Source organism: Chrysoperla carnea, chromosome 4 (genome assembly GCF_905475395.1).
Source record: "Chrysoperla carnea chromosome 4, inChrCarn1.1, whole genome shotgun sequence".
Classification (NCBI taxonomy): domain Eukaryota; kingdom Metazoa; phylum Arthropoda; class Insecta; order Neuroptera; family Chrysopidae; genus Chrysoperla; species Chrysoperla carnea.
The window spans coordinates 5,679,684-5,693,641 of NC_058340.1; the positions used below are offsets into that span (position 1 = coordinate 5,679,684).

The window sequence follows — 13,958 nt, forward strand, 5'->3', positions numbered from 1 at the left end:
AAAATACTTTTTGTGTTTTGTTATCCACCACATATCCTGATTAATCATTAGAAACTTTTATCCAATTTATTTATTCTTAGTGGGTAAAAGCCTTTTATCTAAAGAAAAATTACGATAAGCTGACAAGACTTATTTAGTCGATATGCAAACAACTGATCCAGGCAATTGGGTTAAATTTTGATATTTTATAAAAATGAATTTCGGTAGTTAAAATTAACTGCTTAATTGCAATGATATGTACACAATTTGTTGTTTTTGTTTGAATACATAGAAGTTTCGGATTTATATTAAATTACAAAAATATTTGATCAGGTTTTGATTAGTTACCAATGCTCCACAACATCCAGGCAAAGATAGACAATTTTTTTATGTTTATGAAATCTACTAACGTACTTCTTTAGTAGTCGTGTCAAAATAATTAAAAATCCAGCGATTTTATAGATCAAAATTCAAAATAACGAATTTAATATGGACAGTCTGTTAGAAGAAAATTGTTAGTTTTAAGGAAAATAAACAGCGAGCTTGAATTTAAATCGACACTTGGAGGATTTCGTACTCGCTGACCACGATTTTAATGTATAAATTTAAACGCAATCAAAGTTAGCGAAATTCTAGGCTAAGGCAAAGTATATCCTATTTTAATTGCTAGATAATTTGGCATGGATAGTAATTTTTAATTTTGACATATAATTTTTGTAACGAATACAGTTTTCTATAACATATTAATATTATAATTTATCTATTTTTTTTTTTTTTGTAAATTTTTTTGTTTGTTTTTGTTTTTGAATGTAAAATATATTATTGATAAAATATTTGTAATATAAGAATAAAATTTGTAAGAATTACAGTAAATATTTATATAAAATTAAAGTTTTCTCTATGAAATTAAAATATTTTAAAAGAAAAATAAATAAATAAGAAATTATTATTGAAATTTGTTTTGGTTTCAGGTTGGCTTCAATATTTTTATTGAATTATTTGATTGACTGGCATTTCTGAAAAAATACATATACATTTCTCAATTATCGGATACAAAAAAACTAAAAAGACTTTATTAAAATTTTTACTTTTACATACTCAATAATTAATTACTTAATTGCCAATAATAGTTTTAGTAAAATTTACATTCAAATTAAAGCATGAAAGATATAATCTCAGTCGACATGATAAAAGGGTAGAGAAAAAGGGATAAATGAAGCCTCTAGGTCAGTCTGCATGTACCCATCTGAAGCTTTTCATTGTGACGATGCTGCATTCTCTAAACAGTCTTATTATCTGCGCTGGGATAAATTAAAAAAAAATTACAGATTGTATATTGCTTATAAATAACAGATATGACAGTGAGTCAGTTAAATGTGAGAACAGAGCTAGTCAGTCAGACCTAATGTGTGTGCAATAAATAAAGAAGACAAGTAATTTTTTAAATTTGTAAATTTGTTTAGAGGTATTTAATTGAATATTATAGATGTCTTTGCTTTTTCATACTATTTTATCATGTCGAAAGCAATTAACTCTATCATAGTTTTTCTGTTTAATACCTTTTGGAGTATGGAAAAATAAAAATTTCGAGATAACTAACAGCTAACATGTTTACTTGTTTAGTTGTTTAATTCTTTTTTGCCACGAACCCCAAAAAAACCTTCCTGTAACTTTCGTTTCGTCCAAGTGATTTCCTTACTTCTATCATTATTTTCTTTTAACAGGTACATGAGATGATTTAAATTTGTGGCATTATCATTCAATGAATTGACATAAGTGTTATCTGTTTCATCTATTTCATTCTCATTACTGGCTGTATCAGCTAATAATTTTTTACCTCTTACACCAACAAATTTTCCACGAAATTCATATGGATATTTTTTCCCACGCATTCCAAAAAATCCAGATGAACCATATCCTGGTTGTTTTTTACCACGCATACCAAAAAAACCTTCTGCTGGCGCTCGTTTCGCTTCTTCAATGTCCTTTTTGCCTCTCATTCCTTGAAATCCCATAGCAGGTGCCCGTTTGTTATTATCAATTAAATACGCGTTTGGATCCATGTTTAACGCTAAAGGATAGTTTTCTTGATTTTCAATCATGCTTGGAAGTAATTCATTATTGAAATCATTTGTTGATGACATATCTGAATCTTTTTTGCCTCTCATTCCATGAAATCCCATTGGAATTCTTTTATATTGGTACATATTTCTAAACTGATTTTCGTACAGTTTTTTCCCTCGCATACCTTGAAAACCTGATGCCGGTGCTCGTTTCTCCATACCATCTATCTCTGATTGAAATTCATTTAATAAATTTGGATCGTTTAAAAAGCTATTTTCCATGTAGCTATCAAATTTTTTCCCTCTCATTCCTTGAAAACCAGACGGTGCACGTTTATTTGTTAATGGCTCTTCATTTAATCCTCTTACTGTTGCCCAAAGTACCGCTAATAAACAACAAAGGAAGTGGTGGAAAACGCCTCTCATTTTCAATCTGTAAAGAAAGAAATGAACATGATTAGATATGATATTGATTTTATGAAAAAAATGATATATGAACACATGGTTCAAAAAAAAAAAAATTTACTGTATTACTTTTTTCAAAAAATTCATTCTTTAAAGGGCTAAAATAGGGAGTGAAAGTTTATTTGAAACGTACAAATTATTATATGTGCTCATGCTTTGAGACAAAACTGAATAATTTTTTTATTTCATTCTTTAAGGGCGCAGGGAACTTCATGACTGAAGGCTGCGTTATTTTCCACTAAGCCTGCCCTCTACGTCGATATCCAGGGAGCGGACTAAGCGAGGACTAGGATAGTATGTGGGTTTTCAAAGTTGGTATTGTCTATATTGCGAGTAACATTATAGAGATGATAAGTGAAGTAAAGGTAAGTTCTCTAAATGAATCAATGATTTACTAAATGAATCATGTTTGGAATCCATTGAAAAGAATCATTATCACGAGCGAAGCCGTAGGCAAAAGCTAGTTATTAAAAACGTCCTAGTTTCCTTTATAATTAATGCTATGCTGTTGCTACTTTTGTCTATTCATTTTGAATGGGCTGTAATAGAATGCTATTCAAATAGAACCCACTTTTGTATCAAATGGCTAGTTAGTTACTTCTTAATGAATAATGTATTCAAATATACATTTAATAATGTTTAGATACCTTTGTAATACAAGGTATTTGTTACAGGTATTCTTTGAATTAAGTCAAATGTGCTGACAAAAGTATCACATATGTTGGACGATCTATATAAGCATATAGAGATGAATCAAAAATAAAATTCCAAAACAATATTAAACATACATATATTTGCTATTACTTCAAACCAGATTTTGGATGATAATGAAAAATCTCAACTCGTGATGAAAGCTGAAACGTGAGAAATGCCATTGGCAAATGGACAAAGAGCGAGATTGAAGGAATGCGAGATCAAATCTTTTAGAACCGCAACTAGTCAGAAGTTGCCTGCAGCTTATAAAATAGCAAGATTAAATTTTACTACTGAACACCGTCATTCGACTGTATAGGAAAATGGGGAAAAGCATTTTTCCAATGGCTCGCGCACGTGCTATTCCACCATTCGGGCAATCAAAATTAAGTATGGCGCCGTGATGAGGAGAGATACAGAAGGGAAACATGCAAAAAAGTGAATTTTGCGAGTGGTTCAATAATGGTCTGGGCTTCGATAAGTTTGGAGGCACGTGTCATCTTATTATGGAAAGCGATGCCAAAGCTACCGTGGCGTATATTGTCAATATTTTAAAAGATTACATAATGCCATACAGCAATTTCTGTCCGGAATTATTTAAATGAAATTCAGGTACAAGCTCTTGTGTGGCTAGTCTTTTGTCCCGAACTGAACACAATAGAAACATCCGATACGATCAACGCTTGTTAGAAAGAGAAAGCCAGCTTCGTATAATTTCCGAGTGCTTAAGGCAGCTTGGCTGGAAAAATGGTTAAGGACCCATAGGAAACTATTCGCAACATCATTTTATAAAGTGTGGAGAGTAGAAGTCAATGTAGAGTAGAATAAGTGCTTGTGGGGAAATAGAAAGAACTAATTTGTAATACAATAAAAATAAATGATAACGAAATTTTTGGTGGACTAAAGCACTATATATATTTTTTCCGTATCTATTTCCTATTTATTCACTTCACAAATTGCTAGATGTTTTACAAAATCAAAAATTTCCCAAGCAGCAGGCTAATTCTGAAATTTTTGGGTGGCCTAAATGCACCCCAGTATATATAGTCAAAATTTTAAATAATTTTAGACATATAACGGTCAAATTTGGACTACCATCTGATAATTTTAAGAAGAAAAGATAATTTGTGTTCACTTCTACACGTTCATATTTTCAAATTGGAACATATTTTAGAAGAAAGCTTAGTTCATCGTTGCATCATGAGATAATAGAGGTTTTGGTTGGTATATTTGATGTTGATGACTTTAATATATAAAATCAAAAAGATTGTACAATATTAGATAGCTGATTTTCTCAGTTTTCTTCTATAAATATTTTCTTATCTTCGTCTTCATTAGTGTTAATCCGGAAGTAAAATATATCAAAGCACGAATGAAATTATTTCTTTAATGTCGACCTTTTATATAATCTGTAAATAATTTTCTACATGTATAAAGTAATCATTGTAATAACCAAGAGCTTTGCTACACAAATAGAAATTTAATAATTCTGTATGTTATGTTAATGTTTCACATATTTGGACACAATCTTAATCACAAAAAAAATTGCTGGGACAGGAAGTATCAGTAATATAAGGAAATCCCTATCCTGATAAATATAGGTATACATTTTAAACATACAGGACATGTCACAATTGGGAGATACAATAATTCGGCTATTTTTTCTTTCAATTCTGAACTATTTTCTTAAAGGGATAATTGAGAACAAGAGAGGTGTAGGCTAAAAATCGGTGGTTGTTAATTTTAAACCCAGTAAAGCGGGCGAGTATCAAGCTAGTATATTTTAAATGTGAAAGTAAGTTGTTTGTTTGCTACGCTTTCACGTAAAAACTAATGAATGGATTTGAATGAAACTTAACAATAACACAGCTCATACATTAGAATAACACATGAGCTTAATAATTTATAAAGGTAAATTAAAAAAAAAATTAAATTTATTGCATGTGAGGAGCATGCTATAATGCGGAAGTCTTTGCCAATCTTTACTTTTAAACACAGCAAATCTCCAAGATGTATATTTTCATCTCCTTAGGTAATATTCCTTCCCTTGTCGTTGAGAGAATAAAGAGATCGAAGCAAATCTCCAAGATGTATATTTTTAGTTTCAAAGATTTTGGAAAACTTGATAATTAATAATACTGATCGATAAACTGATCGCTTCATTATAATTCATAGTTTTTCTCGGAGATTTCTTCAATTATTGCGCCATTTCTTAACTACTGAACGACATAGACTGAGGTGTTTCGACTTCGCACGCTAAAGGAATAAGATCTTGAAGTTTATTTATTCGTTGCACACTTTGTACATGAAATATAAACCTGATACATTCTTAAAAAAATGTTCTAATCTCATTTCTTTTTGAACCTATGCATTGAAAAACTTTTTTTCTTCATCAAAGAAATAATAGTAATAATTGTGCTAAAAAAAACTATATGTATACAAAGCATTTATCGTAGCTTCAGAATACAACACCTTCAATGAATGTTGTTTGTGTTTTGATTAATATTTTGTAAGATTTACAATTGAATGGCTCTCATACATACAGAGAATGAGTACTTTAGTCGTTTGTAGAACTACATCAGCTACAAACGAAAATATGTATGACACAAAAATGTGTCATGTGTGTATGCATAGTACAAGCAATAGAGAAAAGTTCTCACCCTGAGCTCAAAATTTTAAGGATGTCATTTTTTTTTTCGCGCGATATCAATCAAGAAAAAAAACTCCCCCAACTCGAAACGACTTGATCGAATGTTTCGAAATTCTTTTCGGATCTTATTATTGATGTTAATAGTCTTCGATCGACACCTCAGCAAAGCCGATATATTTTTTGTTCGCGCGTTATCAATCAGGAAATAATTTTTTTTAAATTCGCACGTTTCAAAACGACACAACCGAATTTTTTGAAATTCTTTTCGGATTATATTTCTGATCATCATACGCTTCCATCGACACCTCAACGAAGTAGATATAATCTATTTTGTTCACGCAATATCGACTACGAAAAAAATGTCTACGGATGCATCTTATTGAAAATCCTATCGAATAGGTTTAAAAATGTTCAGCGAGTTTCTAAAACTTTTGTGCTCTATTGCTTATACTATAAATATATAACTGAAATGTGCCTTTTATTCGGTACAGATAATATTCGTAATATTTAGTTGCAATGTTTTAGCCAGTGATACGGTAATACGAAAATTTGTTACATAGGGTAACTTATACAAAAGTTGCAGAGTTTCATAGGGGAACATCATGTTCTGACTTCATATTGTTCCTTGTTCTTCGAGTTTGTTTTATTAGTCAATTTAGATCGAAAAAGATAAGAGATAGAATAACACTTTAAATTAGAAAGTTAATCCTCATAAAAAACATTCTTTATGTAAACATTTTTTCGAAAATCGTTAGCTTTTGGAAGAAATGCGACTTAAGAATTTGTCATTATTGTATTTAATCGAAAGCAATCCGGAGAACTGGTCCAATCTGATGTCACAATATGATGTCGCCTATGTAACTGTGCAACTTTTGTTAATTACAAAACGAGCTATTAGTCATAATGGATTAAAATTGTCCTCCCTGTATAAATTCTAGTCGTTTGATGATTGATAGGTTGACGGTTGAGGGGACAAAACAAGACTTTTATCCCCTACACTTGGGTGTAGCAGCCGGAGCTGCTATAGAAGAGGTCAAATAAAAAATTTGTATCTGACCCCCTAGCATTCATATCTCCGGAAAATGTTAATACGAATAAATACACTTTTGTTATAATTTGCTAGTATCTGATCGATTTCTCAGAACTGTTTGTTAAAAATAGAAAAAGTAAGAATTGTCAGGCTCTTGAGAGACTGGAACATAGTCTTTGTCTGGCTCTTCCACCCTTTTGAGACCAATACCAAGATACCAAGACTAATTTTTACTGCTCATTACATAGTAAACTTTAGTGAAATTATAACCATCATTTCTTTTATACTCTTTTTTCTACTTAAAAATAGAAACTTAGATTCTTCTATGAAACCTAGACTTCTGACGAATGAAAGCAGTATTATATATGCTGCATTATACAACACGTAATTTTAAACAATTTTATGAATTATTGTTTAAAATATTTATTTTATTTTTAAAACTACATTAAATAAATAATATATTATTCTTCAACCCAGTAAAATAATACGCTTGTAACTAACTCTATTACACTCCCAAGAAATTGTAATAACCAGTAAACCAGCATAGCAGTGCTTCATAATCCCATGTCAGTATATTTCATATTTTTCATTAACACTACCTTTTAGTCTAAGAGCCGAATTAAGATCGACCTTCACCCATCTGGTTACCGAATGTAAGTTACTTTTTATGAAATATAAAAGGTTAACCTATATTCCTGTAATGGGATGCCTGAAAAAATGTGGTCAAGACTACTTTCTTTCTTTAATTACTTTGACTAAATGATTTTTACAGTAAATTTTACTTATTTTATTTATTATAACCATCCTGAGTTATGTGGTTTTGGAGATCTACGATTGAAAATAGTATGCTCGCTTATTCCATCAGCCATTTGCTGATTCATTTTTTTACATTTGTTTTCATTTGATTGTTGGAGGGCCCCCAGACACTCGGAGGCCCTAGGATTGTGCCCAGCCGTGCTCATGCATTAATCCAGCCCTGTATAAGTTGACGATATTATTAATGGGCTTTTGTCCTAAAATTTGTTCATTGCTTCAAAAATCGTGTGAAATCAATTTTTGGGATAACATCAATAACCAGGAAAATATGAAAGATTTAAATGTACAAATAGAAATAAATGAAAATAATACTTGATGCCATCAAAACCGGCAATTGCCATAGAGACTACATATCAAAACTTGTTTTGCAAGAATAAGATACAATTATTAAATTGCTTATATGTTTAATGTTTATCAATTGATTTTCATTTTGATTTCAGGACAAAAGCCTATTACGCTCATCTTTTAATTCATTGACTCGCATATCAAAATTAATAATTTGTTACATTTCATTAAAAAAACTTTCTGGCTCCTGTACTATATGCTTTGTATTCTTGATACTTCACATGAATATAAAATTTATATATAGAAAGTCATTTATTTTGATAAAAATTATTTAACAAGTCTTATAATCATATAGTATATCAAGTATTTTTCATATTTCTAACGTACAGAAACGGATTCGGTATTTACGTCAAACGAGTGGGCGAACGAATAAATTACACCTGCTCGGAACTGGCAGAATAACAGCTAATATATATTGGAAACAAGAGTTTATCAATTTTAATTAACAGTGCTGGATTGAGGGAGTAAAACTCAGACATTCGCACGTGAAATGAACCTAATGTGAGAGTTGTCGCACACTTGAAGAAAATGTAGAAAATCTAGTCATAAATCGAAATATTAACATTATCATTCGAACAGAAAAAAACTATTATTATGAGAGAGAGTAATTAGATATTTTGGGATACTTTATTCGAAAAACTCAGTTTTTGATATGCCTCACTAGTTCAAACTGAATTGCTTTAGATAATTAATAGTTTATGGAAATGCGAAGTTGGTTATAGAAACAAATTTGGCAAAATGGAAACTTCTCCTACGGATAAGTTTCATTTAAAAAAAGTAATATTTTAGCACAAACTTTTTAACTAAAATTTTCGAGCCAAACAAATTGCAGCGCGATGCAGTTGACTTGGCCGAGATCTTTAAAAATCAACCCTTAGAGAATATAAATAAATAGAGGCATATAAGAATATTTATATTACATTTTGTTACACAAAAATGGCTAACTTCAGGAACAATGGTAGAAAAATGCAAGAAAAAAAGACAACCTCTTTATCCACGTGTATGAAGCGCGTTAGGCATTGAGTTGGTTTGTCAAGATACATAATACCATTTTTCATTATAAATGATTTTTCTTTGGTAAAAAATAAAATTGATTTATATGAGAAACGTAAACACTATTAAAAAAATTTTGTTTATTTATTATATTAAATACAATTTAGTTTTCTTATCAATCATCAAACACTCTTTTTGAAAATTTGAATTGGTTGGGACTGATTCTATAAATCTATATAATGAAATAATATAAATAAACTTATTGGTCAAGAAAAACTAAAATGATTGAATATTTTTTTCAAATATATAAAAACATCCCTTTAGGATGCCGTTAAAAAGAAAATTTCATTTTCTGTGGAAACTTGGATAGGAAAAATCAATACTTAGATACGTTTTAATTATGCTAAGCTCTCGCATTTCTTAACGGTAGCATGAGAAATGTATTGAGAAAAAATATATTAAACTAGATGACACGGTGAACTTCAAACTTCGAGAACTATTGATCAGCGAATATTAATATTAATTAAAGCCCCCTGGTTGAGGACTTCGACAGTGGAGCTCGCAGCCCTCCCATATAGCTCTATTAAAACGAGACCGTGTAAATATAAATTTACAATAAAAATTTTCTATTCTTTTTATTAGTTTTTTCGCCGAGATATCTCCCAGACGTGATGAGGCTAATTTTTATGCAAATAAAATTTCTCTACCAGCCTCGTTTTGTGGGAAGTAATTCATTTTTTGTAAATAACAAATCAACAAAAAATCTAGACACATTACAGGATCATGTTTTAAGAGTTCCACAACGAACCTATTATGGTACATTTTAATTTAAAAGTTGTCTGGAGAAAACTAACAGAATTTTTATTCGTTGCCAATCTAATATATTATTACATTAGCCTGTTTTTTCCTATCCACGTGATATTTTCCTTATTCCTTTATAAAATTCTATGATTTATCTAACATTTTAAAGTGTATCTGGCTAATGACGAAAAATAGAAATGTACCGCTAAGGAAAAAATAGGTTAGATAAATAATATTAAGATTTAATTTTGCTCATTATGTCATTTGTATATCATATCTGAAATAAAATTGCCTATAAATAAAAAGAAAGTAAATTATCACTATATAATTTCACTAGCCTGTTTTTAGCCACGGATACCGCTCTGCGGAATTTCTCACTTATCATTAGGGTTACCTCAGCTAAGTTGACTTATTTTTAATGACGCATTACCTGGTAGATGATTTTAAACTTCATGTAAGAGGAGCACCCTTTGTGATTTTATTTTTTGTAACAATAATCAGATATTGATATATTCTCTTTAAATCCTATGCAATTCATATAATTTTTATTAGCGTTGTAAGTGCAAAAATATAAGTTATTAAAACAGCAGACATTACTTATTTAATTGTTCATGTAGAAATGGAGAACGTGATGTAATAAAACTATATTCTTTCTTATCTGCAATATTTATTTATACGTGAAACTTATTGATTTATTTCTAAATTGTTAAATCAGACTGATATGCATCAATGAAAACTTGATATGCCAGAAACAAAAAAAGGAATGGCAACAGTTACAGTGCAGCGACAAACATTGTAAGTTCGATGGTATTTCGCCATATTTCGAACGCTTTATGAAATACCCTGATACCCATTTTAGATTGATATTTCTTTCCGTCTTTGAGTTATCGTGTCGATGGAGGAACGGTTAGCCGGATGGACAACCGGAAATGAACTAATAAGGTGATTTTATGAACACATATATCAAAATTTTTTAGTATCATCAATATTTCTAAGCGTTACAAACTTGAGACTAAAATTAGTATACCTTGAAGTATATTTCATATATACAGAGAATAAAAATCATAATAGAGGTTACTTATATTTTTACGATGAAGTGTGTTAGGTTATATTGGCTGTCCACGAAGGGCACACTTAAGCTATAGAGTAAAGAGCCCATTGTGATACCATATATGCGTTTTACCACCTTTCTGCTGATAATTTCATTTCTCAATTTCAGAGGCTGGGTGCACCTCCTTCATGTATATACCATGCACTACACCAGATCATCACAACTATTAATTAAATTAATTTTGTTACGACGGCGGGAATCGAATCCGCTACCCTAAGCATGTCGCGGACGGAATTGGTTACGCCTTAACCAACTGAACTAACAGGGAGACATGAAGTGGGTTAAGATAGACACCGTGTTTGTTAAGACAAATACATTTCATGTGAGCGATGTAAACTGAGATGACGAAGTTCTTAGGGGGTTAAAGAAGATGACTAGGGTCAAGAAAAATATGAGAGAATTGCCTACCGCGGCAATTGCGAACGAGTGACAGGAAGCAATTCAATAGTACTGACTAAAATGATATAATGAACCATTGTTTTTAAATCTAAAGAATAAATTGAATTATTTTTCGTTCAAAAAATAAATTTTTCTCTTCAAAACCTTCTATCTGATCGTATACTTTGTATATTCCAACTTGAATCCACTTTTTGTTTGTTTTTATATTGAATGAAGTTGCTACAGGTGGTGGGTAGATATGATAGATATACATATGTACATTAAAAGACATTTGTTTAAAAGATATCTAACGTGATGCTACAATCCTCTATATACAGACTAAAGCTAAAATGTAAGAGTACAACTTCTATCTAAGTTCTACACAAACTTTTCAATTAGGCTTCTTTGATATTGAGTAACCCGTGTGCGCTTTACTTGTAAAGTTACTACCGTTGAATATGGTTCAAAGTAGTATGTAGCTATCTTTGATTATGGTACGGTTACTTACTGTAACCGTTAAGGATGTATGAGCATGACAACAATGTTTGATTTAAAGGCTCAAAATTTGTTTGTAGGTAGTCTTTTACTCAAAGAATATGTGGTGAAAATTTCAGCTTAGGTATTCGTGCAAATTTTTAAGAAAAAAGTCATTAAAAATCGATATAAAATACATTGGCTCTTATGGAGGAATCTCAAAAAACGACATATTTTGGAAGTTTTTGATAATTTTCATTTGGAATGAATGAAAACAAATTTAAAAAAAACTTTTTAATAGAAAGTAAACATATTACCAATGAATTAGAAAAGAAAAAAACTAAATGTCACCGTCCATATAAGGGATGTAAGAGCAGGGTAGATTAAGGGTTGAAATTATTTTTATCTTATTTTCAACTTTGATGATGAATTTTGTTATAACTTCATGAATGTAGACGAAAAATAGAAATAAAATTTTTCGATATGTGTCTTGGTTTTCGAAATATCGAAAGCTAAATAATTAAACAAAATTTTCAATTTTCGATATTTTGAAAATTAAGACAGATATCGAAAAATTTTATTCTTACTTTTCGTCTTATATCGTCAAGTAATAATATAAATTTATCATCAAAATTGAAAATATCTATTTTTAAATTTGTGCCCCCCCCCATGCTCATACATCCTTAAAAAGAAAAATAGAGAAGAAAGACATAAATGCGGAAGATTAAAACGGCGGAAGTCGGATGATTGCCAAAGTTTGTTTCTTCTTCTTATTCAAATTTACTTATACTGATGATTATGACACATAAAAAAAAGTTAGGCGTAAGTAAATTGAGCAGTTCATATATTTTATGGCTTAAATTTTGAAATGAGGATGAAATACTTGTTAATACTTGCTTAAATTTTGACTTGATAAATATGGCTATATGCATAAATGCATATATATAAATCAAAAATATTCTGAAATTATACATTTCAAAATTATACACCCTTAATAACTCCTGATCTGATGTGATTATTGTTTTAGGTTTCACCTCTTCACCCCTAGCCACCTCAACTTTAAAATTTCAAATGACACCCCCTACTTTGTTACACCTTATTTGAAATTCTATCTATTGGTTATAAAGATAGACCACAAAGAAGATGTCAAAGAAGAGGAACATATAGTTTAGTGGCGTCATTGCACGGTATCACCATAGAGATTACATATAAACTTTCACTTTTTTATGGGTAATATTGCAAATTCGATATTAGGCAACTACCGTATTGGACGGTACTTATGAGTATACAATGGTCATAGTAATGGCTACATGTAGTCGAACTGTTTACTCAGTAATCCTCAGTTAATATCGACACTCCATGTAAACCTTGCAGAAAAAATAAATGATCAAGTAGTTACTTAATGTAACAAACAATATTTAGCCGTGTATGTATAGAGGTAAAGAAAAACAAAAAAATATCATTTTATCAGTCAATAAAGAAGAGAATAAAAAAAAGTTAATGTAGGTAAAATAATAGTGAAATAAAAATATGATTGTTGTTTTTAGATGAATACCACTCTGCCACTTACTGATAAACTTACGATGCGATGATGTTATAGAATTGTTTGTTTAATAATACACCTGTGTGTGTGTATTGTGCATGTACATGTATACAGATTGGATTTTATACTTTTTTCCATTATCATATATGAAGATGAGTTTTTGTGGATATTCTTATTTATAAGACAGGAAAGACTCTTCAGACAATTAATAGATGATATTGTATATGCACTATGCAATCATAACATTGATCGTAGGTCTACCATGAGTATGGCAGAATACATGCGTTAGGCAATGTATCTAAAAATGAGGTGTTATAGACATTTATAGAAACTTTGATACGCGTTGAGTTAGTTGTAAGAAGAGTTTGGAGAGTGGGGGTTTCTTAATTGAATAGAACTACTCAGTAAGTTTATCAGTTGTTCAGACTTTGTTATGTATGTTATTTGTAATGCTATGATTGCGTAGTGCGCACACAATATAAGTTATTAATTGTCCGAAGAATCTGTCCTTGTCATATAAATAATAATGTATAAGAATGTTCATCAAACTTTTTTTACTACATATATGATAATGGAAAGCAGTATAAAATCCAATCTCTATATATCCTTCTTCTAAA

At 30.3% G+C, this 13,958-nt stretch overlaps 1 protein-coding gene across 1 annotated transcript in view; it reads right to left on the reverse strand.

The window, feature by feature from the left end:
* Positions 1-1,084: 1,084 nt before the first annotated feature.
* The window catches only part of LOC123297244 (tachykinins), a 163,510-nt gene continuing 150,636 nt past the window's right edge, over positions 1,085-13,958 (reverse strand). Inside the window, exon 5 of the mRNA XM_044878831.1 lies at positions 1,085-2,475. Within this exon, the coding sequence (XP_044734766.1) occupies positions 1,599-2,468 (870 nt within the window). The 5' untranslated portion in view covers positions 2,469-2,475 and the 3' untranslated portion in view covers positions 1,085-1,598. The remainder of the gene's footprint in view (positions 2,476-13,958) is intronic.